Below are 23,379 nucleotides of genomic sequence, written 5' to 3' on the forward strand. Positions count from 1 at the left end.
ATATACACTCTAATATATAGACATACAAATAATAATAAAAAATATTAATAAAAAATAATAAACAGTCCAAGTGTAAATGTCCAAACCCCAGAATGAGTCCTGATGGGTATTGCAGGAAATTGTACAGAATCCAAGAGTCCACGGCAGCTCTCAGATGGAATAACCACTTCCAAAGCAGAATCTATAGATACAAAAAGAAGACAGAGAGCGCACGCCCCATAGTGTGATTCTGTACATTTAATACAGGGAAGGGAATGGTGGAGGAATTAAAAACGCTTACAAAGTATAAGTGAAAAACAAGCAATTTGTGACAAAAAGATTACCACAGATGCAGGAACCGTCCCGTGACGTGTTAGCAGTCCAACCGGAATCTTTAGCCAATGCACCTTGATAAAGTTACACTGTTGTGACGAAACACGTCAGGGACGTACATCATGACACTACGTCATTACGTTGCATGCACGCTTTACGGCCGGTGCGTGTAGGAGCTGTATTGAGGCCAACTCCAATGCCACACTGTGTGGAGGATTTCAATTGATCGTGCAAAGGACGGATGCTGTCGGGTGCATTGGCTAAAGATTCCGGTTGGACTGCTAACACGTCACGGGACGGTTCCTGCATCGGTGGTGATCTTTTTGTCACAAATTGCTTGTTTTCCACTTTGTAAGCGTTTTTAATCCCTCCACCATTCCCTATATTAAATGTACAGGATCACACTATGGGGCGTGCGCTCTCTGTCATATATATATATATATATATATATATATATACATATATACTTAATGTTGGCAGATGGCACTCACATATAGAGTAAGAGTAGGTGCTTAGATGCATAGATAGAGTATAGGTAAAGACTCCTTACTAGGCAGACCATGTTTCCTAGGGAGTGCTCAAAACGCAGTAACAACCACACACCTATATATGCCCACCACCTAAACACAATAAAATGTCGTCACTAATTGAAAAGCCCGCGAAACTGCACAGCTGCTGGAGCCTCAGTCTTGATTTGAGCTGACGTCACTGCTGCGTCTGTGGAGAGCGGGGAAGCAGCTGATGGCTATGCTGGCGGCTGAGAGCGTCTCTAGTAACCAGGGCAACCCGTGTCCTTGTTTATTATCCGTGTGCGCATGCATAGCGCTTGTGTAGGCTAGTCATGCACCTAGGTAGCTGGTATGGACTCAGTCTTGATTGGTGCATATACCTGCTGGCAACAGGTGGGCTGAGTCGTCCGTCGATGGTAGTGGGGACACAGGAACAGGCTTCTGGGGTTCATACCCCACATATCTCCTTAGCAGTGCAGCGCCTCCATCTGCCATGGACTCCAGGAACTGAAGGTGATCTTCCACGGTAGAACTTATTACCTCTCCCCCCCAGTAAGGTCACGCACCAGGCAGGAGGTATATTGCAAAACAGGAATGGGTTTATTACTACACTCTGCAGTAACAGTTACACAGCAGTCTTCTGCCGGATACAGTCCATCAGGTCAGCCATCACTGAAGATGGTCCCTGGACCGTCACTACAGGCCAAGGGCACCCCCAGCCGTCCTAGCTCTTCCCCACTTCCCTAGCGGAGGCAGAGGTATGGTCCACACTCGCTCTCCCCCGGAGGGAAGAGCACATGGGAAGACCCCAATCTCAGGCTCCCAGTTGTGTGACTTGCCTTCCTCAGAGGGAAATAGCCGTGTTAGTCCAGTTGCGATAATGCAGAATAAATGAGTTCTTTAGTATTAGGTGATGCCTATTTTATTTGGACTAACAATTTGTCATAGGACAAGCTTTCGAGAGTTTTCCTCTCCTTCAGGTCAGCAATACTGATTTACAAAGGAATCTATGGCTATGTGTTCCGGCAACCACCAAACCTCAAACAGAAATTAGTCAACAGAAAACTTCATAATGAACTTAAAGACACTGATAATGGCACAAAACCGTGCAACAAAACACATTGCAAACTCTGCAAACATATATGCCAAGATCCCACAGCCAGTCACAACCATGTTACAACTCAATGTTAAAGGATCATACTGCTGCACATCCAGGAACATGGTATATATGATTCAATACAACAAATGTGAAGAAAGGTTGCTACATTGGGGAAACCAGCCGAAAACTTCAAGGCAGAATGAATATGCACAGACACTCTATACTCCATCACGAAGAAGGAAGATACGGCTCACCTGTGGAACATAATTTCTCACAGCCAGATCATTCCATAAATGATTGAAAAATCAAAATCCTCAATGGCATGTTTAAACGCACCCAAGAACGGAAAACATTTGAACATGACTCTTTGACACTAAAACAAGAAGACTTAATGCGGATATGGGGTTTCGCAGACACTATCACAATTGTTTGAAATTATCCTGCTTGCCTCTCTCCCAATGTTCTTAGGCTGAGTCCCCGCTAGCGCTGAGCGCGCTGGCGCTCAAAGCATGTGTGGCGGGTGTCCTGCGTCTGCTCGCGCGCTTGGGGAAGGGGGCGGCATTGCCAAATAGTTGGGCGAGCGGGAAAGTTTAACATTTTTTTTTACCTAAGCGCTGAGTGTGTGAGCCTGCGCATGTGTGCCCGAGGCAAGTCACCTCGCCAAGCGCCGCGAGCTCAGCGTTAGCGGGGACGCAGCCTTATCCACAACTTCCCCCCCCAACCCCGCAGCATCCCCTCCCCCTCCATGCTGTTACTTGTCACCGTTTTATTACCCTTCCAATTTCTTCAAACATCCCTTTGTCACCCCACCTTATCTAAAGCTCTGTTTTTTTCTGCTTTACAACCCTCTCTTTTAGCCATAGACCTTTGTAAACCAGTATTGCTGACCTGAGGAAGGGAGAACTCTCCAAAGCTTGTCCTATGACATAAATTGTTAGTCCAAATAAAATAGGTATCACCTAATACTGAAGAATGCATTTATTCTGCACTATCCAAATTGATATGATACATTATATTGTTAAATAGTACTGTACTGAAGTAACTAGTCGCAATGCCAAATATTTCCCTGCTTAGTAACCTCACCCTGATAACAGTATTTTCACAATTATTGATTACTGGTCACCATTATTTCTGTATCATCCTTCTCTGATTACTAAATCTGTGAAATGATTGATCACAAATCACTGAACATCTGAATTGATAACGACTGATTAGCCTATGTTTTTATAACTGGTGTAATTGGTACTTTTCATTGTATAATTTTATCCTGACACTGATCACTTGATCTGCAATGAGCCCAGTTACATTCTCTCTTCACACGGCTCAGGTACGAATGCTTACAGGTGGCACCTGCATTTATATTTCCCGATGGTGCTGTTTTTGATGTCTAGATTTCAGACGTGGTTTTGAAAACAAAATGTCAGTATATCTTAATGATAGAATTGGTTAACGGTACAGCCCTTACCTAGGATGAAAGTGAATTCAGGACCGTTGTATTTTGCGCAGGTTTAATGTACAGATAGAGGGAACATTATTGCAACTCGTGGCACATGCACAACGCACCGGTGGCAGAAGCTGCAATTGTGTGAGATCCGCCGTGTGCGAGAAGGGGACGGGGTTATTGCGCTATTTCAGCCGCAGGAGCGTGCCACGGGTTGCAATAACATCGACTACATCTGTAACTGATTTGACTTTTTAAAGAAGTAGAACATTGTAAGCAAACGCTTTGGAGGGTGTTATCCCATGCTGGGTAAATTGTTAGCTTTCCTTCGTCTGTTGTTTGCAAAGTAATTATGGACCCATCAATATACAGTAACATGATATGCTTGAATCCAGTTTTCCCGACCAAAACATTATACATATTCATTTTTTATCGTAACTAAGTAAAACTGTTTAATTAAGAGGGATGGGGGGGGGGAGGAATTTCATAAGGAAGCCAATTACACTGAAGTAGTTTGTTTTTGGATCCACTAGTTTAGCCTGCACTTTTAGCTATAGCCCCTCCTGTACATAGCAGATCACATGATCGTGATGTCTCTGTTGAGAATAATAGGACTGACTCTCCTGTTCCGTTTAGATCTCACCTACGCCCGTAGCCACTACATCATGGTGCCTCTCTGGCCACGACAAATTGGCAGTTTGAATTAATATATTTACCGTTAATATATCTTCATTAATATGCCCTGTTATGGGGGAATTCACACTTCAGCCATTTGACTGGTATTATTATATCGGGGGTATGACCATGATTTCAGTGATATGGTTCAGGAGTATCTAGAAAGTGCCCAAAATTCTAAATTTTTCTTAAACCAAACTTTGCTCCTAATAAAATGGATATGACGCACACAAATCAACCCTTATAATGTTCTGATTAATTTCATGCCTCAGCATGATTGATTGATTGGTTTTATGAAAGGTTTAAGATTCGTTGTGTTTACATTACAATTTTCAAGATGAAAATGACCAGTTTATGGATAGAATTGCTCCTTCTGACCCCAAGAACTGTTACACCCTCGTCTCCAAAAGCAATTGCTCTATTTTGCCAAGAGTATAACATGATATCACACAAACAAAAACACTGCATGATCCAATTGGCCCTACAGAACTGTTTTTTTAAAACACCCTGCAAACTTTGGCTAACTGTCTTACTTTAGACAAAAACATGTTAAATGCATCTTTGTTCTAGCAAGCTATTCTAGTTTAGGACAGTTTACTGTCTAAACTAAATTGTTAATTACACCAGTCGATTTTAAGCACTGTACATGAAGTGACTTGCTGCCACAAATGGAATTTGTATATGAATATCAAAAATATGCATGGTTTTTGAGGATGTATGGTTGTTGTACATTTGAGCGTGAAAGATTTGCATAGTGGTTACCCTGGAAACCTGACTGCTCTGTGGCCTGTGGTTTTAATTAGGCACCCTACGGCCATGCATTTGAAATAAGTGCTCCTGTTTTCCAAAACGAAGTTCTTCCGAAGTAGTTTTGATTTGTGTGAGATGAGCCCTTCAACCACTTTGAATCATGCCGCAGATCTCTGTTGTGAAAAAGTATATTTTTGGCTTGAAGACCGGAGGCAGTAGGAGTATTGGATTGTGTTTAGAATTTAGAATATTTTCTGCTCTCATTGAGGGAGCATGTTCTAAAACAGGGGTGAGCAAACTTTTTATGCCGAGCCCCCCTTTTCATTCATGAAATTTCTCGGGGCCCCCCCTGCCTGATGTAATCAAAATCACATGGGGAAAAAAAACTTTTATTAAATGGTATACAATGTAAATGCAAATATGTCTAAATACTTACATATTTCAACAGCTTGTGCTTGCAAAATTAGGCTGCGTCCACGCTGTCGCTGAGAGCGGTGACATCACCAACTCTCCAAGCGTGAGCACAGGGTGTCCTGCATAATTTTGCTAGCACGAGTGGGGGCATAGATCGGGGCTATTTCTGTGTGTCTGGCTGTGTGTGTGTGCTCGCGTGTGCATTGACTGCTGCTGAGCGCGCTTCAAAGTCACGTTTGTTGCGCCAAGCATGGGAGAGCGTATGTGCACAAAGGCAATCCTTTTGGGGGGGCATTCATCCACCTCTTTGCTCCCTCCCTTCCCTCTCTTCCCCCCTCCCCTTGTTTTTTTTTTTTCCTTCCCCTCCCTTTTTCCCTTCTCCCATTTGCCTTTTTATTCTCCCTGCTCTTTGGCTTGCTGTCCCCAGTGTCATCCAAACACCTATCTACAGTATTATTTATTCATTTTTTTCCATTTTCAATGTTGTGTTTTCACTTTTTTTAAATTATTCTGTGCATTCATAGTATGATTGATATAGTGGCAGCCTACCCTCTCACTTGCAGAGGATCGCAGCGAAGCAGGTTGCCAGCGGAGGAGAGCAGGACCACAGCGCTATTGCAGGGCAGACACCGGAAGGAGGGGCGTTTGACATCACAGCGCTGGGGCGTTCTCCTCCCCGTACTTCTGAAGCCCCTGCGTGTGCGCACACACACCATCACGTGGCCGCAACCTGCACGAACCTGTTCGGCCGCCCGCGCACATCTTCGGCTGCTTGCCTGTGCACATCTTCTTCGCCGCCCGTCCACAGCTTTTTCGACCTCCCGCGCACAGTGTCTGCCGGCCCACGCACACCAGGTTTCGCCACATGCCGCCTGGGCCCCCCCTAAATAATCTTGCGCCCCCTCAAGGGGGGTGTACCCCCCAGTTTGCGCACCACTGTTCTAAAATACAAGAGCACTGCAATACTGGTGGGGCCATCCAAGTCAGGTTCAGATCTAACTTTTCCAAAAGTATTGGCATTCTCATCTCGCTATGTAAAACAGTGGATATCACCGTTCCCATAACCTCCAACCGCATCTATTTTTGGGGTTATCTATCTCGTGAATACCAACTGTTCCTTATTTCTGCCAGTGTGAGAGGACACACTGGAGAACTAATTATATCAGATGGGGGATTTGTAATATACTTGACTCCTTTTGTAAAATAGATCTAATAAATATTTTCATCACAGAGGAATTGTGTGAACTGATAGTCCTCGCTATCCAACGTTTCACTTTACAACGGATGACATATCCAACACTTTACAATGCAACCCTATGAGCCATTTTTCGATGCCTGAATGCGTTATCCAACGCTCACCGCCACTGATTAACATGGGACTCACTTTACAACGGTTTTACTGTCCAACAATACTTCCACAACGGATTCCGTTAGATAACCGAGAACCGCCTGTATATACAGTACAATTATCTTTTGGGTGTAAAATGTGCGTTTATTCCATACGTTGTATGTTATGGAGTTGCTGTAGGATCCACCCGTCTGGATGTACCCTGACCCCGCATTTCCAATGATTGCAGTGTTTGTTTCGCACAACTTGTGCCAGGAGCAGGGGTGCTCGGGGCAGACATGGAGGAGTATTCCCCAGTAGGGAATGGGGGCAGACACAAGTGCTGCGATGGAAAGGAGGAGGGCACAGGGTGGGAAGATAGAGAGAGGCTGATGGAGACAGGAGATGCACAGTTTTATCGCTGTGTTAGTTTCAAATATATAACATTAAAAACAGTTAATCAAATTTGCCCTTGTGCAGGCGTAATATCAACAGAGCTACAATACAGTATGTAAGCTCTGCGGTGGTGAAAATGTCTACACTTAGATGTTTACATCATAGTGGACAAGGGAGAAGCTCTGGTCACTGTATAATTCGGAGTTCTGTCACCGTGCTGTATCTGGGATCTGGCTGAAGGTTTCAAGAAAACACATTATAATATATATGTGGGTGTTAGCATGGAAAAATTATGAAATTGCATTACATTATAGTAACATTATTTTATATAAATTCAGTGGCCACTCAGTTGATAAATGTAACACCTTCAGTGCCAGAGATGTCTTCATGGCCATGTATTACCAGTAAATCTGAGTCAAACATAATAATTGTTAAACCAACTAGGAATTTTACATCATATAAATAGTGTCCCCGTTTGGAGACAAAAAATATCCTAGAGGGTTATTTCTTTTTAGACACTTTATTGAAGCAGCAATCACTCCACCCCCCGTCCTTATATATCGTTTTAACGTTTAAAAGATATCATCTTGCCCTTTCAGGTGGATATCTTTTATTTTTAACATCTGACGCTTTGTTGAGGAGATATGAGCAGTGTCCTGGAGGTTAAAATGGATGTCTTCCCATTCAGTCTCCACTTAGCATGGTAACCTCAGACACTAGAGATTAAAGCAGCCATTCCCCCAACTATGTTGTTTTTTGGGTTGCCAGAGCCCAAGTTGCTGAGATCCTTACCAGTAAAAGTGGCGTTACGTGGGAGCTTTGGACCGCCATTTTGTTGACACTGGTGGGAACTGAAATGCCCTTTTACTGGTAAGTATCTTCTGAAACAAGTGTTTCTGCTCAGGGATCCCCCATGTGTGCATCAGGGTAAGCATTAAAAAAAAAACCTGAGCAATACAAAGGGCACAGGATGACATTGCTCTGTAACCTACAATAAATATGTTCCTTTACAATGGTTTCAAAGATATTCACTGATGTACCACATGCGAGAAATGTATTATGGTTCATGTGACCCTCGTGCATTATATGCCGACGTAGGCCTTGACAAAGCCCAGCGAAACGTACGTCGGCATATGACGTCATCACGTCCAAGGGGCGGTACCAGTGCTCGCGATCGGAGCACCTCCGCTCCCAGTAGCTCTCCATTTGGAGCTATGTATATGCATTATGCAGGATATTGATTTTAATTTTATAAGTACCTACTGGTCCTATTGTTTGATCATGCAGGGACCTTGTAACAGCCTGATGGTGCACCGCTATTAAGTGTGATACCAGGGGCATATTGCATGATCGGTTGCACTCTGTAGCGTCCATCACTTGGGACGCCATGTTTAAACAGGCACTACTTGTGCACTGTGATATTAGCCTGTGATCCTACTCACCTGCCTCTACTAATACTTCGTTATTTCAGGGCGCTATATAGTGAGGTCAGCACTTAACCATACTTGTGTATAGCAGACATTGTATGCCACGCTAGCAGTTTGATTAACAAGTCTACTTCTCTATTGGTCACACTGGGATTGGAGTTCAGTCATACCCAGACTGAACTGCACTCCAGACTTTAGAAGTGCACACCTACGTTATATAGAGCCCACCATCACAGGTCAGCCACTCTATTTGGGTGGGGTTTACAACAATTATACTAGTACGCCCTAGTGACCGGACCGACTGCAGGTTCTTTCAGTAGCTATTCAGACACCTGCTAATATCCTAGCCAACATACCTACCTGTACCTCCTTCCGAGTAAGGGGTAGTTACTTGGCTACCATTTTGTGCATCCGACCAGTTTTGTCATTCGTTGTCATATTGGCTCTCACTGAGTCACTACCCTGACTCCACAGCGTTCTATTTTATTTGAGTAACTACTCCTAATAAAGTGTTTTAACTATTTCATTATTCCACCCAGCATACACTACACTTTCATCTGTACCTGTGACTCACAGTGTATGAGTGCTCTCCTTGGGGGTTCTGTTTCTTGTTGTTCATTATCTACCCCACCCCTGATTGTAGCACCACCACTATTACGTATCTCTAGCTGTAGCGAGGGTTCTCCTTTCCCTGTCCCTAGTTCTTTTTCCCTCCCGCCCAGTTCGTGGAAATGTTAATGTATGCTCATTTGCATGTCTTAGGCAGGTCTGCAACCCCGCCTTTCACCATTATCACCCAGCACTTCCACTGCAGCAAGGGATTCTGGGAAATGACATGCAAATGAGCACACAGAGCCACTTTTTGCTTCAAAAACCATTTGAAACGATGGGTTTCCGATGATGTCATCAGGAATATGGGGGTGTAGGAGAGGAGCTCCGCGGACCCACCGGCTAAAACTTAATAAATAACGCTCCCAAACCCGAAATTCACGGCTCAAAAACATACCCCCATTACGTGGAGAGACCGGAGCATGTCCAAACACACAAAGAAGCCCGCAGCACCGGCGGTGTCACAGTTCTTCACCCCGACACAGAAGAGCCCAGCAAACCAAGAGGGCGGCGGACCACGACGTTCACAAAAGCCGCAAGCAGCTCTAAATAAGGGTACGAAAGCCCATGAAACTCCTGAAATGGAGATAGAGGAACCGATCACCCGATCCTACCTGGAGAGCCTATTCTCTACCATGCATGTCAAGCTCCAAACATCCCGGCAGGCAGAAATCAAAGCAGCAGTAGCGGAGATTAAACAGGAGATGTCTGGCCTAACAGAGAGGACAACAACTCTGGAAGGTGGACTGGAGGAGTCCCTGGCAAGACAAACAGCACCCGATGAAGAAATCATCCGGCTAGGAGAGGAGATCTCCCGTCTCAAAGACGGGCAGGAAGACAAAGAAAATAGGGACCGGCGCCAGAATCTGCACATAAGAAATGTACCGGAGACGGTCTTACCTGGCCAGCTTCGTCCCTATCTTGCGGAACTGTTCACATCGCTCTGCGGCCCGCTAGAGGACAGGGACCTAGAGATCATGGGCGTCCGCAGGAGGGGGCAAGGGCCGCCAACAGCCCTGGATCCAGGGCCGCCAACAGCGGGGGACAGAGGGCACTGGCGTGACAGGATTTAGCGGGCTCACGATGTGCAAGGAAGCGCGCGCGTCTCTGCAAAAAAAAAAAACTCCCTTGTCTCCTGATTGGCTGGCGCGTGTTGGCACGCTGCCAGGTTTTTTGTTTTTTTTTGGCCCTCGCAAGATCTATCTGGGCTTGCATAGCGAGGCCCGCCCTTTCCTGCATGGAGCAAGTCAGGTGACTACTGCTCCATGCCACTCTCGCTTTCCCCTTGTCCTCCTGCTCTGATCCCCCCCCTGCTCCGATCCCCCCGTTCCAAAATCTTTCCCCTGCTCTGGTCCCCCCGTTCTGATTCCCCCCCCCCCCAGCTCCGGTCTCCCCGTTCCGATTCCCCCCCTGCTCCGGTCCCCCTTTCCCATTCCGATTCCCCCCTGCTCAGGTCCCCCCCCCCGTTCTGATTGCCCCCCCGTTCCGTTTCCCCCCCCTGCCCCAGTGAGGTTAAAACAAATCTACCCGCTGGCCTCAGATCTATGCTGGAGAGGCTGTGGACATAGAGGGGACATGGCCCATATCTGGTGGTCATGTCCAGAAATTCAGAAATACTGGCTTACGGTACAAGATTTAATAAAAGAGGTCACAGGCCTCACAATTCCTATAGATCCACTGACCTTCCTACTGGGCAGACCGATAGAGGACATCGATCGCCCAGTATGGAAATTTATCTCCTTTATTCTAACAGCAGCAAGGTGTTAAGTCGCATACTCTTGGAAGAAGATAGCGCCCCCCACCAAACAGCTAGTGAAAAAAAGAGTTAACGATGTTGTGAGTATGGAAAAACTCACTGCCTTCTTGAAACGCTCAACTGAAGGTTTCTATAAAATCTGGGAAACCTGGTTAACCCATTAATCCGAACCAAATCAGGATACAACCCCAGACGGATCTGAACCACAGTAAGGCCGTGAAGGATGGATGCCGGGACCCGGCCGGACGAGGAGAGGGTGGAATGACTCCCTCTCTCTTCCCCCCCCCCCCCTCCTCTCCCCTCTTCTCTTTCTTTTTCCACACCCCAGGGACCATAACTTGGCCATAGGGGATCTTTCCTTTCTTTCTCTCTCCCCCCACATGAACAAGGAAAATACAACTGTATTAGGCCAACACTGATAATGTAAAACCAATGTCTGTAAAGATGATTATGCCTAATAAAAACGTTTGGGGAAAAAAAAAAATCATTTTAAACATGGTTCCCTATATAAATATATATATAAATAAATAAATATTTTGTGTTTACAATAATTTTTAATAGCAAAGTGCAGCCATCCGCAGAACTGAATCTACTCTCTATTCTTAGGAAATTGTCACTGCATCTGTATTAAAGTACTCGAGTTTTAAATACGAGAATATCTGTAGTTTCATCTTACAGAACTTCTAAAAACGTACATTTCTGATGCAGTACGTGAGATCTCTTAAGAATTGCGTACATGCTAAGTGGTATTTTCCCTTGAACATTTGGATGTCATTTGCCCAACAAGCATTTTAAGGTATAGTCTCAATTCGCAATATATATTGGGGTTAGAATATCATGCCTAACCATTGACCAAGATTTCCCTTGATTTGATTTAAAACAAGATATATTTTTAACCCTTTCTGGCAGTTGCGATAACGTGACCCCTTCTCCGAAGCAATCACTGCTGAGGAGCAACTAGATTATAACACAGGTACTGCATTATGGCGCCACACCCATAGTATTTATGTCCATAGGCACCCAAAGGGTTAAAGCAGCAATCCCTCCAGAAGTGGATGTTTACCACTTGTCTATGTAGTAACCGGCGTTTCAACTGGGCATTTAATCCAGCCGTCCTGGTGTAAACCGTAATGGCATTTGGCAGCCATATGGAGCTACCTTAAAGGAGCTGAAACACCAGTAACAACACCAGTAACTACCAGAATATAAGAGGAAGGATTTATGAGATAAAGATGAAAATGGTAGAAATAAGCACAATAACGTGGCTACGTGGGACTTTCATGCTAAGATTTTCCTGTAACTCTGTTAATAAGATTTCCTTTGTTCTCAGAGCCTTTCCACGGTAAAGCTCCTTTGCTTACTTGGCAGCCTCCCTTGCCTAACTTGCTGATTTTGCAGGGCAAAACACAGTTAATCCACAGCCACAGGTCATCGGCAGCATGAAAAAGTAGTGACTAAGCCTGTGTGTTGCTGTAGGAACAAAGCCTGCAGACAATGTCCAGGAGATTTGCCTTTGTGCTGTGCATAACTTCAGAAATGTATGATTGAAGCATGGACCCTCGCTTAGCCTATTACTGAAAGTCTACATGTGGGATGGTAGAATGGAGCCTTCAATGTCATGTTTGCTGATCACATGACTTAAAGTTTGCATGACCATTCTGTGTGCTGAAGATGTTAGTGATGCAGTTCCCCCCCACCCCCTTCCTTTTTGACCTTCCTTGAAAGTGAGCTCCATATCAAGGTCGTTTGAATGTCAGATGGGCCAAGGTGCCACAGCGTCACTGTTGACTTGAACGGAAGTGAACAAGTCTCCTCTTTCATTCTCTTGCATTCGAAATCTCCCCCAGCTGGCGTGCAATAAGTCAGTGACATAGCTATTATATCATGGGGCTCACAGCGTGCCAAACCTGCTGATCTGTTAGCTACATCATGGTGCTCCCAAAGGGTTGATGCAGATCGCCACATTTATTTTTACATTTTCGTAGCAGTTTTTTTTTTATTGTCATTTTTATTTTATAATATTCCTGCAATAGAATGTTCACATGGCAACTTTGGCTGTTTATTCTAACTTTCTCCACACCACCAGGCAGCACTGAACTATTTTTCATACAAACTACATAAGATCTTATCAGAAAATGTATAATCTTAATCTTCCCAGATAATATTCTTTTTGTTCTTCTAATGTCACTGAGGGTCTTACTCAATATTTAAAGTTAATGAGATTTGCCACTTCTGGGCTGATTAAATAAGCCCCTAAGTGAGAGGCTTTACAGCCATATTCATTTAAGTTATGGGATCATTTTATAGGGCTACAACATGCAGTTGAAGACAAAAAAAATCAGTGAGCAAAGAAAAACTAGAGGTGAAAACAAACATCCCCCTACTGTACCATATTTATTTATAAAATGTGTTACAAGGAAGTAATACATTGAGTTACCTCTCATTTTCAAGTATGTCCTGGGCATAGAGTTAAGATGACAAATAATACATGGTTACAAATACATAGTTAAATAAGTAAACGGGGTATACATCATATACATGATATACATGATATACAAGATATTGCATGCACAGTTAGAGATAATATATATTATAGGCGTATGTAACAATTACAGACTAAATGAAAATGTTAGACGGCTTTACTTTTGAAAGAATTTAGACTGGTGGCGGCTGTGAGAGATTCTGATAGATTGTGCCCAAATATTTAAAACTAGTAACAGGAGTTAGGATGGTTTTAGCGTTGGTTCTGATCTGGAGCTCAGTCATTGGAAGTTTTATAAATTTAGCCTTGGTCCCAAATACCATTGTTACAGTCTTGTCAGTGTTTAAAAACAGTTTATTTTGGGAAATACAATTTTCAAGTCTCAAAAAGTTAGGCTGAAGTGTGTGTTCAAGGTCGGAGAGGCTATGGCTGTGTGCATATAAGATTGTGTCATCTGCATACATGTGTATTGAAGCTCCCTTACAAGCTGTAGGAGGATCTTTGATGAACACCGAGAAGAGTAGGGGCCCCAGAACAGAGCCTTGCGGGACACTGCAGGTGATATCCAAGGGGTTGGCGTTAGAGCTGAGATAGACACATGTTGGGGTCTACCTGATAGGTAGGAATGAAACCAATTTAAAACATGCTTCCCTATTCCAGATCACTGGAGTTTAAGCAAGATAACATTATCAACAGTATCAAAAGCCTAGGAATATTGCACCAGTGAGTTGTTCCACATCCATTCCACACTGGATATCATTGCAAACTTTTAGCAGGGTAGTTACCGTGAAGTGTTTGGGGCAAAAGCCAGATTGGAATTGGCTAAGGAAATTTGTCTTGGTTTAGTAATCGCTTAATTGGGAGTGGACACATTTTTCCATGACTTTGGATAGTATTGAGAGAAGAGAGATTGGCCTGTAGTTTGAGACAGTGTTTTTGTCCCCACTTTTGAAGATTGGGACAACTGGCAGTATATCAATGTGTGATGGACAATTGCATATAACTGAGAATAATGTATTGCACAGAAGATTTTTTTTGTAAGAATTGCAGTATTATGTGAATTTAAATATACATGGAAATGTTTTTAATTGCATTTCCTTTCATGTTAAAAACATTCACCAAATAAAGACTTAAAGGGGTATTTCCTCTTGACCAATTTTTTGTTTTAAAGCTGCGTTCCTCCACTCGTTCCTCTGAACGCCTCTGGAGGAAATCTCATACTCTCGCAGACTTCCTTCACTACAAATTTATGCTATCCTGTTTCAACTCTGCCCTCTCGCAAGCTAAACAAGCCTACTTTTCTTCACTAATCAACATGCACAAGTCTAACCCACGCCGACTGTTCTGTCTTTGATACTCTACTCAAACCACCCTAAGCTGCCTCTCCTTCCTCCATCTCCGCTCAGGACTTTGCTGACTATTTTAAGGAAAAGGTGGAATCCATACGTCAGAACATCCCCTCTGTTTCTTCCTCCCATCCTACACCTCTTCCTAACTCTCCTCCTGCCTTCCTTGACTCTTTTTCCACTGTCTCAGAGGAGGATGTGTCGCTGTTGATCGCCTCTTCTCCCTCTACCACTTGCCCTCTTGACCCCATTCCCTCCCATCTTCTAAAACCTCTTGCTCCTTCTATAATCCTTACGCTCACACACATTTTTAACTCCTCCCTCTGCTCTGGAAACTTTCCATCCTCCTTCAAACATGCAACAGTCATACCATTACTCAAAAACAGCAAGCTTGACCCTAACTGTCTTTCTAACTATCGACCTGTCTCCCTCCTGCCTTTTGCTCTAAACTCCTTGAACGTCTTGTATTCTTTCGCTTGCTCCATTTTCTCAACACCTATTCTCTCCTAGACCCTCTACAATCTGGCTTCCTCACTGCTCACTCCACGGAAACAGCCCTCACTAAAATAACTGACGACCTCCATGCTGCCAAAGACAGAGGTCATTACACTCTGCTCATATTACTCGACCTCTCTGCAGCATTTGACACCGTGGACCACCCTCTTCTCCTTCCCATTCTCCATACTCTTGATATTCGGAACAAAGCTCTATCCTGGATCTCATCCTACCTCTCCCATCGTACTTTCAGTGTCTCTTCTGCTAACACCTCCTCCTCTATTGATCTCTCTGTGGGGGTACCCCAGGGCTCTGTCCTGGGACCTCTTCTCTTTTCTCCGTACACACTCTCTCTAGGTGACCTAATAACATCTTTTGGGTTTAATTATCACCTCTATGCTGACGACACACAAATATACTTTTCAACACCCGACCTTACACCTGCTGTACAAACCAACGTTTCTGAATGTCTCTCTGCTATATCATCCTGGATGGCCCTCTGTCGCCTTAAACTCAACATGGCTAAAACAGAGCTCCTGATACTTCCTCCCAAACCTGGCCCTACTACCTGCTTCCACATTACTGTTGGAACTACAATCATTCACCCAGTAGCCCAAGCACGCTGCCTAGGGGTCACACTCGACTCCTCTCTCACATTCGCCCCACACATTCAAAGCATTTCTACAACTTGTCGCTTTTTCCTCCGCAATATAACAAAGATACGCCCTTTCCTCTGTTGCTCGACTGCTAAAACTCTGACTCAGGCCCTCATTCTCTCCCGTCTTGATTACTGTAACCTCCTGCGGTCCGGCCTTCCTGCCTCTCACCTGTATCCCCTACATATCCTAAACGCTTCCTAGATCTGTCTCAGCATCTCCCCTCATGAAATCCCTCTCCTGGCTTCCGATCAAATCTTGCATCTCACACTCCATTCTTCTCCTCATTTTTAAAGCTTTACACTCTTCTGCCCCTCCTTACATCTCAGCCCTAATTTCTCGTTATGCACCATCCAGACTCTTGCGTTCTTCTCAAGGATGTCTTCTTTCTACCCCCTTTTTATCTAAAGCCCTCTCCCGCCTTAAACCTTTTTCACTGACTTCCCCACACCTCTGGAATGCCCTTCCCCTCAGTAACCGACTTGCACCCTCTCTATCCACCTTTAAGACCCACCTTAAGACACACTTGCTTAAAGAAGCATATGCATAGCACTGTGGATATTCTGAACACATGATACATAAAGCTTGGCCCCCTGCAGACGCACTTACCAGAACTCCCTCCTACTGTCTCTGTACGTTCTCCCTACCTCCAATTAGACTGTAAGCTCCTTGGGGCAGGGACTCATCTTCCTTAAAAGTAACATTATGTCTAAAGCACTTATTCCCATGATCTGTTATTTATATTATCTGTTATTTATTTGATTACCGTATGTATTACTACTGTGAAGCGCTATGTACATTAATGGCGCTATATAAATAAAGACATACATACATACATACTTGTGTAATCTCCACTTCGGATACTGGGACAAATGGAAAATTGTGAACAGTGTTGGGAGAGGGTGGGGCTAAAGGGTACTCTCAGAATGAGGTTCATGTTTGTGGTTTGGGTTGCGTTTCACTAATAAGTTAGTAGCACACCCCACAAAGTAATCATTGAACGCATTTGAAATGTCAATGGGATTTGTATTGGGAAGAAAGCTCTACCAAATAAAAAAAAATAAGCATGGGGGGGGGGAAAAGATTTTTAGTTTTAAAGTGAAAGAAACATTGCAAGAGACGCCCAATCTCTGCTACCTTCCAATTCTTCATTTAAAACTTGTGGTATGCAAAAATGCAAAAATATATATTTGGAGTGAGAGAAGAGATTTAAGTTTACATGCTGTAAAAGCGAACCAATCGTATGGCTAGCATGAGAATAGTTAACCCCTGTTTTATAATATAAGAGGTTGGCTGCAAGCAGTATTTGATTACAACCCATAAGATTTGCAACGTACTGATCTTAAAAAAAAACAGGAAACCTTTATCTCGCAGAGCACATTGAGAAGGACTCATTTATAGGCAGTCGAGCGTTTCATGTAGCCTTCTATCACATTCTTCTAATGGTCCTTCTCTGTTGTAGCCATTTGATAAACTCTACAAAAAGTAATAATGCGCTGATGCTATAGTGCTCCTACGTTTTCCAAGTAAGATGCATCTCTTTCTTCTGGTAAAGTGAGCTGACATTCCCACCTTTACACATTCCATATCACGGCTCTTCAACTGGCCGGCTGCAAAGGGCCTGGTTGTGGCTCTTGGACTTTCTGCTCATACTTGTTGGTTAGGCCTTGGACATGTTTGGCGCTTGCTGGCGGAAGCGCGCAGAGGCGCGCTCCCGCTCAGCACTGAGCCCCTACAGCCGCAATTAGAGCGGCTTTAGTAGGGGCTCACCTGCGCTTCCGCGCGCATGCGGAAGCGCAGGTCTTAGGGGAATTTTAAATTCCCCCGCTTGCCGGCGAGACAGGCCACCCCCGGCCAGTGACGCGCCCGCCCCCGGCCAGTGACGCGCCCGCCCCCGGCCCACCCCCTGACGGCTGCTGACAGCGCGTGCGGTAAGCAACCGCAAGGCCAGGGAAAGCACCCGCGCACCTCAGCACGCCAGCAGGGACCATAGACTCGGCCTTAGGCAGCGAAGTGCAGTTTTTCACACGACTACTCACTTATAAGTTAAGATACATACATTTAAATATATACAGTACAGATGTTATAAATGCTTGAACATTTTTGAATTAATAATTTTGAAGTCTTTAAATTGCATCTAAAAAGAGGCTGCAATAAGATGATGGCCCCTCTACTACTGTTTTCTGATCTGGTCCCTTTGGGAAACTAGTTGAAGAGCCCTGTTCCATATCATAGTTTTTATTGTGATACACTTTTATTTCTAGAACACAGGAATTCAGGGAAGCTGACAGCCAGGTCCTAGTGAGGAGGCAAAACAAGCACCTTCTTTGGCTAGATATGCAAAGCAGACTCCCGTTCAGAATGTGAAATGTCTGTACTGTGATGTGTTCTAGTTCATGCACAGTGTGACTTTATTACTTTCTGTGATCTCAGTTTATTACGAAAGCAAACACAGTCAGCGCTGCAATTATATCCTATTGATGGCCCCAACAGTACAAGAGAAATAAGTCTTTGTTGGGTTTGTTGATATTATGCAACATTTATTGCCATGTAATATTTATGGGAGCTCTCTTGTAGTCTCCCTTTCATAATACAGAAATGAATGTAATATGTAAATCTTAAGACTGTGGAGTCGATAAATTCTTTGTGTATCGGAGAGATAATATTTTTAGTTTTGCAGAGCTTAATGAGGAATGTTGCATGTTTCTCGCAAGTTATAGATCATATATATCAATGTGTGATGGACAATTGCATATAACTGAGAATAATGTATTGCACAGAAGATGTTTTTTTGTAAGAATTGCAGTATTATGTGAATTTAAATATACATGGAAATGTTTTTAATTGCATTTCCTTTCATGTTAAAAACATTCACCAAATAAAGACTTAAAGGGGTATTTCCTCTTGACCAATTTTTTGTTTTAAAGCTGCAGATCAACAATATCCTACATTTTTATCCAACATCATACACTTTTTTTTTAAAATAAATCAGTTCTGTACTATGAGAAAATACTTGTAGCTTTTTAAAAAGACAAAACAACTCTGAATTACATTTTTAATGTATTCTAATGTAACAACGCATTTTTGATTCTATAGCAACCATTTACCAAGTCACAGCTCCATTCTCTTCTGAAACAGGCTCTGGCACACCCCTTTTTGAGCCTTGCCCACTCTCTAGCAGTGCCCCAATTATATATAGTGACTGCCTGGTCACATGATCTTCCCCACAGAACTTTGCACCTTTTGGTCCTCTTCTGCTGCACTGCCAGCTATTTAGTGAACCTTCGAGCTGAATCTGTGCTGATAGATCACAGGAGAACTGATCGATCGGCAACTTGGATAATTACTTAACATTGTGTGAATTGTATTGATGCACATATTAAAGGGCAAAAAAATGGGGAGGGGGAAGCAGCGTGAACTGCTGCTTTAATAGATGCAGCAGTTCCATGCCTTTACGGAAATCCAATTATCTAAGATGCCGATCGATCCATTCTCCTGTGACCTATCGGCAAACATCTTGCTTCCCAGGGCACGCAATATGACCGCCTATGTCAGAAGAGGACGTGGTGTAGCTTCCTAAATAGTTGATAAAGCAACCCAAGGCGCTTAATGGATTAAAAAGGCCGAAAAAAGTGTGGCAGAAATGGAGTAAGTATTATCTAATACTAAACTGATTTATTAAAGCAAATATAGAATTTTGACATTTTCACATCTTTGGTCCTTAAAACCTCATTCTTATTTTTTGGGTAATCGAACCATCACTTTTGAGTATTGTTACAAACAATGTCAGTTTGGCCATGTAGCATTAGAGAGAGGGATTATCAAATGCATTTATATATTTGTCACATGGCAGATGCTTTAAATATCACTATACATGATATATATGAAATGTGAGCGGGTGAAATGAAGAGATATTATGTAACCCTCCCTGCCCGGCTCTTAGGGAGTTTACATCAGTCTGTGTTGGGGCTGCTCAGAATGCATGACCTTATTCATGGCACAGATTGGGCTTGGGAAGCAATGATGGGCGCCAGGAACTTTATTCATTCAAACAGGAGCTTTATGATCTCGTAGGCACAGTCTCCCATTTAATATACATGAGGCATCTTGTATCGCCAATTGAGTGTCCTTGGCCTATGCTGTTTGCTCTGCTTCCCTTAGTGCCCCCATCTCGGGCCTCTTGGAAGGTGCTGAAGCTTTATATTTACTGGGCTACTTATTGCGTCCCTTTGTTCTGCAGCGCTCCATATCCACGGGAGCCCTTGACGTGCCTAGTACTAGACCCTCTGTGATCAGCCTCCTCATTTCAGGGCTGCCTGCCAGTGTGTGGCCTTCTGACTGAGAGCCAGCGATGGACCCTCTGTTGGGGCTGGTCCATCTATGCCTAGAGGCTGCAGCTGATGGAGCCCCCTCTGGGCATGGTCTGTATCTCGATATATCTTGGGAGTAATGACAGAACATAGTGGTTGGATTCTAGATAAACTGGGTACTTTCCCTAACTGAAAACAATAATGGAGATGGGGAACCTATCCTTATTCATCGGGGCTTAATTAACTATTCAAATTGAGATCCCTCTTCAACTCCTCCTCAGATCTGACTTCCAGAAGCTTACCCCTTCTATTTATAGCCTAGCATAATGTCACTCTAACTGATAGAATCTGAATCACCAGGGAAGGGATGTTACTCTGTGTGAGCCCACACAGTTAACCCATAAAGGCTCTAGTAATCCCTATTACACTATATGACCTAATATACATTACAGTGTATTTTCTAGATCTAGATCTTCAGCAACATGCCACTTTCTGAGATCGTGTCGATCTGAGCTATCGACACGATAGAGGTAGGGGGCAGGCTAAAGTGATTCAAGGAGATGTGGTTTCAATGAGCTACAAATCGCTAGGTACTGCAAGTCATCAAGAATGACTACGCCATGGTTTCCACAAAAAAAACACATTCAAGATTAATTCGGTCACCCATACCCAAAAATGACAGGTGCTTCATCAGTGTTTGATGACTTCTGGAGCAACAGGTGATCATAAAAGTACCCAAGAACCAAGAATGTCTAGGGTTCTACTCTATCCTATTTGATACAGAAACAAGAACGCTCCTTTCGTCCAGTACTCGACCTCAAGGGACTGAACAAATTTATCAAGATGACACATTTCAAGATGGAATCTGTCAGGTCAATGATAAGTACCTTATGCCCGGAAGATTTATTGGTAGCCGTGGACCTCAAAGATGCGTACCTACATGTACCCATTCTTTTCGCACACACCAAAAGTTTCTCTGGTTCAGCGTTATCAATGAGCACTACCAATTCACAACCCTTCCCTTTTGGCCTTGCAACAGCTCCCCATGTATTTTACGAAAATACTCGCTGCCCTTTTCGCCCACATCAGACAGAAATGAATATTTTGAATTCCGTATCTGGACGATATTTTGATGGGGACTAATTCCAGAGAAAAGAGCTAAGAGACATGCAACATCTGTCATTCACATATCTCAACATGGTTGATAACATTTTTAAAAAAGCAGACTCATTCAATATGGCAACAGCGAAGATGTACTTACCCCTAGAAAAGAGGCATCATATAGGGCATCTGTCCAGGCGAATAACATGCCTACAACATCTGTTGCAGTAGTATACAGCATGTCACTCCTGGGAAAGATGGTGGTGTAGATAGGTGGAATAGAGCCCAGGGTACAGTTTCTAAGAAAACTTCAAGCCTACCTCCTGTCCAGGTGAAACACGAACCATCAAGATCTAGCCCAGAAAATCCCACTTCCACTGGAAATTCAGCGGTCACTGGCATGGTGGCGATCAGAAGGCAATTTAACAAAGGGTCAGTCACTGGGGCTGGTAGATTGGATTCTCACAACAATTTATGCAAACTCTTCCGGGTGGAGAGCAAGCTGACAAGAAGTGTTTGTCCAAGGATTTTTGACAACCGAAGCAGTACTTTTCAAGCAACATTCTGGAGATAAGTGCGATCTTCAAAGCACTTTTGGCATTTCCCTATTGTTTGCCGGGTCATCCGATCAAGATACAGATGTAGCAAGACTTAGTCCCCAGCACCACAGATTAAACCGCAAAGTTCTGTGTCACGGGGGACAATATCTACCTTGAATGCGCTGTGGGATCCTCCACAGCGTCAATCCTTCGGTGCTGTGACTGTGGCAGCACAACGTTAGGTCTTGCATCTATACACTCCAACAATATCATAGCGGTTTCCTACATAAACAATCAGGGAGTCAGAAGGAGCATTCAAGCTGCATGAGAATTCGCAAAAAATGTTCAGATGGTCAGAGCTCAATATTCCAGCCATCACAGTGATTCACATAGCAGGTCACCAGAATTTTCAAGCTGACTTTTTAAACAGAAATATTATAGACCCAGAAGAGTGGACTTTAAATCCGTAAATTTTGTAACACATTGTTCACAGATGGGGTCAAACAGCAATAGGCCTCATCGCAACAACAAATACCATCTCTTCTTCTCCAGACACAGGGACTACCAGGCCTCAGCAGTTGATGCTCTCGCCAGAAAGTGGCAGTTCCTGTTGATCTGTCTTCCCAGCAATTCCTCTAATTCTGAGGACATCGCAGAATATCAAAGCTGAGGGCATAAAAGCCATACTAATCACCTCAGAGAGGTCAAGAAGATCTTGGTTTACAGAGTTAAAGAAATGTCAGTTCATTTTCCTTGGCTGCTTAATCAACAATCCAACGTACAAATGTTGCACCTTACCGCCTGGAAAATGAAAGGGAGATTCTAAGAAAAGTTTTTTTCTGTGCAAGTATTAGCCACTTTTATCAAGACCTTATCATCCAAAATCTATTATAGAATCCGGCCGAACTGTCCCCATTTTTAATTATGTAAGCATGAGAATTGGGGGTCTTCAAGAGATGAACAGTGTTAATTTGGTTCTGGGAATCCCCCAGTTTCCAAGATACTTACTGCTGTAGATATTGGTATTTCCTCGGGGGATTTAAATGGCATCCAACAGGAAGGCACAACCGATCATGTTGCAGCTCCCTATTGGACTGTCAGATCAGCAACGTTTGAAATATGGATTTGCAAGGGTTTAAAAGGGGCTCCTAAGTAAACAATTCTGAAGTTTGCCGCGTTATGTATGTATATCTTTATATAGAGCACACGGCTGTGCTTAATGTGTTACAAGAGAGACAATACAGTACAGGGAATTGTAGTACAATAAGTGCAACAAATAAGATCAGACAATAGTATCCCTGCTCCGGAGAGCTTACAATCTAAGTGGCATGTTGGCAGACTTACAGAGACCGCAGTGAGGGAATAAGTGCAGTAGATGAGTCATTTTTAGGAATGACTGAGGGTGTAGGACAGTAACCATAAGTCTAGGCTATTGGAGCACTTCATTTAAGGTTGGTCTAAAAGTGGTAGAGAAGGTGCTTGGTATATTGTAAGTGTGAGGGAGTTCCACAGGTAAGGGCAGCGAGAGAAAAGCGTTTAAGGCGAGAGAGAGCAGTGGAGGTGGAAAAGAGACAGTTGAGAACGCAGGAGAGGAGCAGAGGTTTAACGAGCATTTTAAAACAGTAGGTATCCCTCCCCAGGGCCGGCTTGATGGCGGGACAGTCACACCCAGCCCTGCGGTTACAGAGGCCCCACGCTGTTCCCCACAACAATTGAACTGATTGCCAGGGGAGAG

At 43.7% G+C, this 23,379-nt stretch overlaps 1 protein-coding gene across 3 annotated transcripts in view; it reads left to right on the forward strand.

The window, feature by feature from the left end:
* CASTOR2 (cytosolic arginine sensor for mTORC1 subunit 2) overlaps positions 1 to 23,379 on the forward strand; it is a 256,646-nt gene that overhangs the window by 80,658 nt on the left and 152,609 nt on the right. The window contains exon 1 of one of the 3 annotated variants that reach the window (XM_075589963.1): positions 19,323 to 19,342. The exons of the other annotated variants lie outside the window; for them this stretch is intronic. Within the exon in view, the coding sequence (XP_075446078.1) occupies positions 19,338 to 19,342 (5 nt within the window). The 5' untranslated portion in view covers positions 19,323 to 19,337. Of the gene's footprint in view, positions 1 to 19,322; positions 19,343 to 23,379 lie in introns of those variants that run through there. 3 annotated transcript variants of the gene reach the window in all.

The sequence above is a fragment of the Ascaphus truei genome, chromosome 3 (genome assembly GCF_040206685.1).
Source record: "Ascaphus truei isolate aAscTru1 chromosome 3, aAscTru1.hap1, whole genome shotgun sequence".
Lineage (NCBI taxonomy): Eukaryota > Metazoa > Chordata > Amphibia > Anura > Ascaphidae > Ascaphus > Ascaphus truei.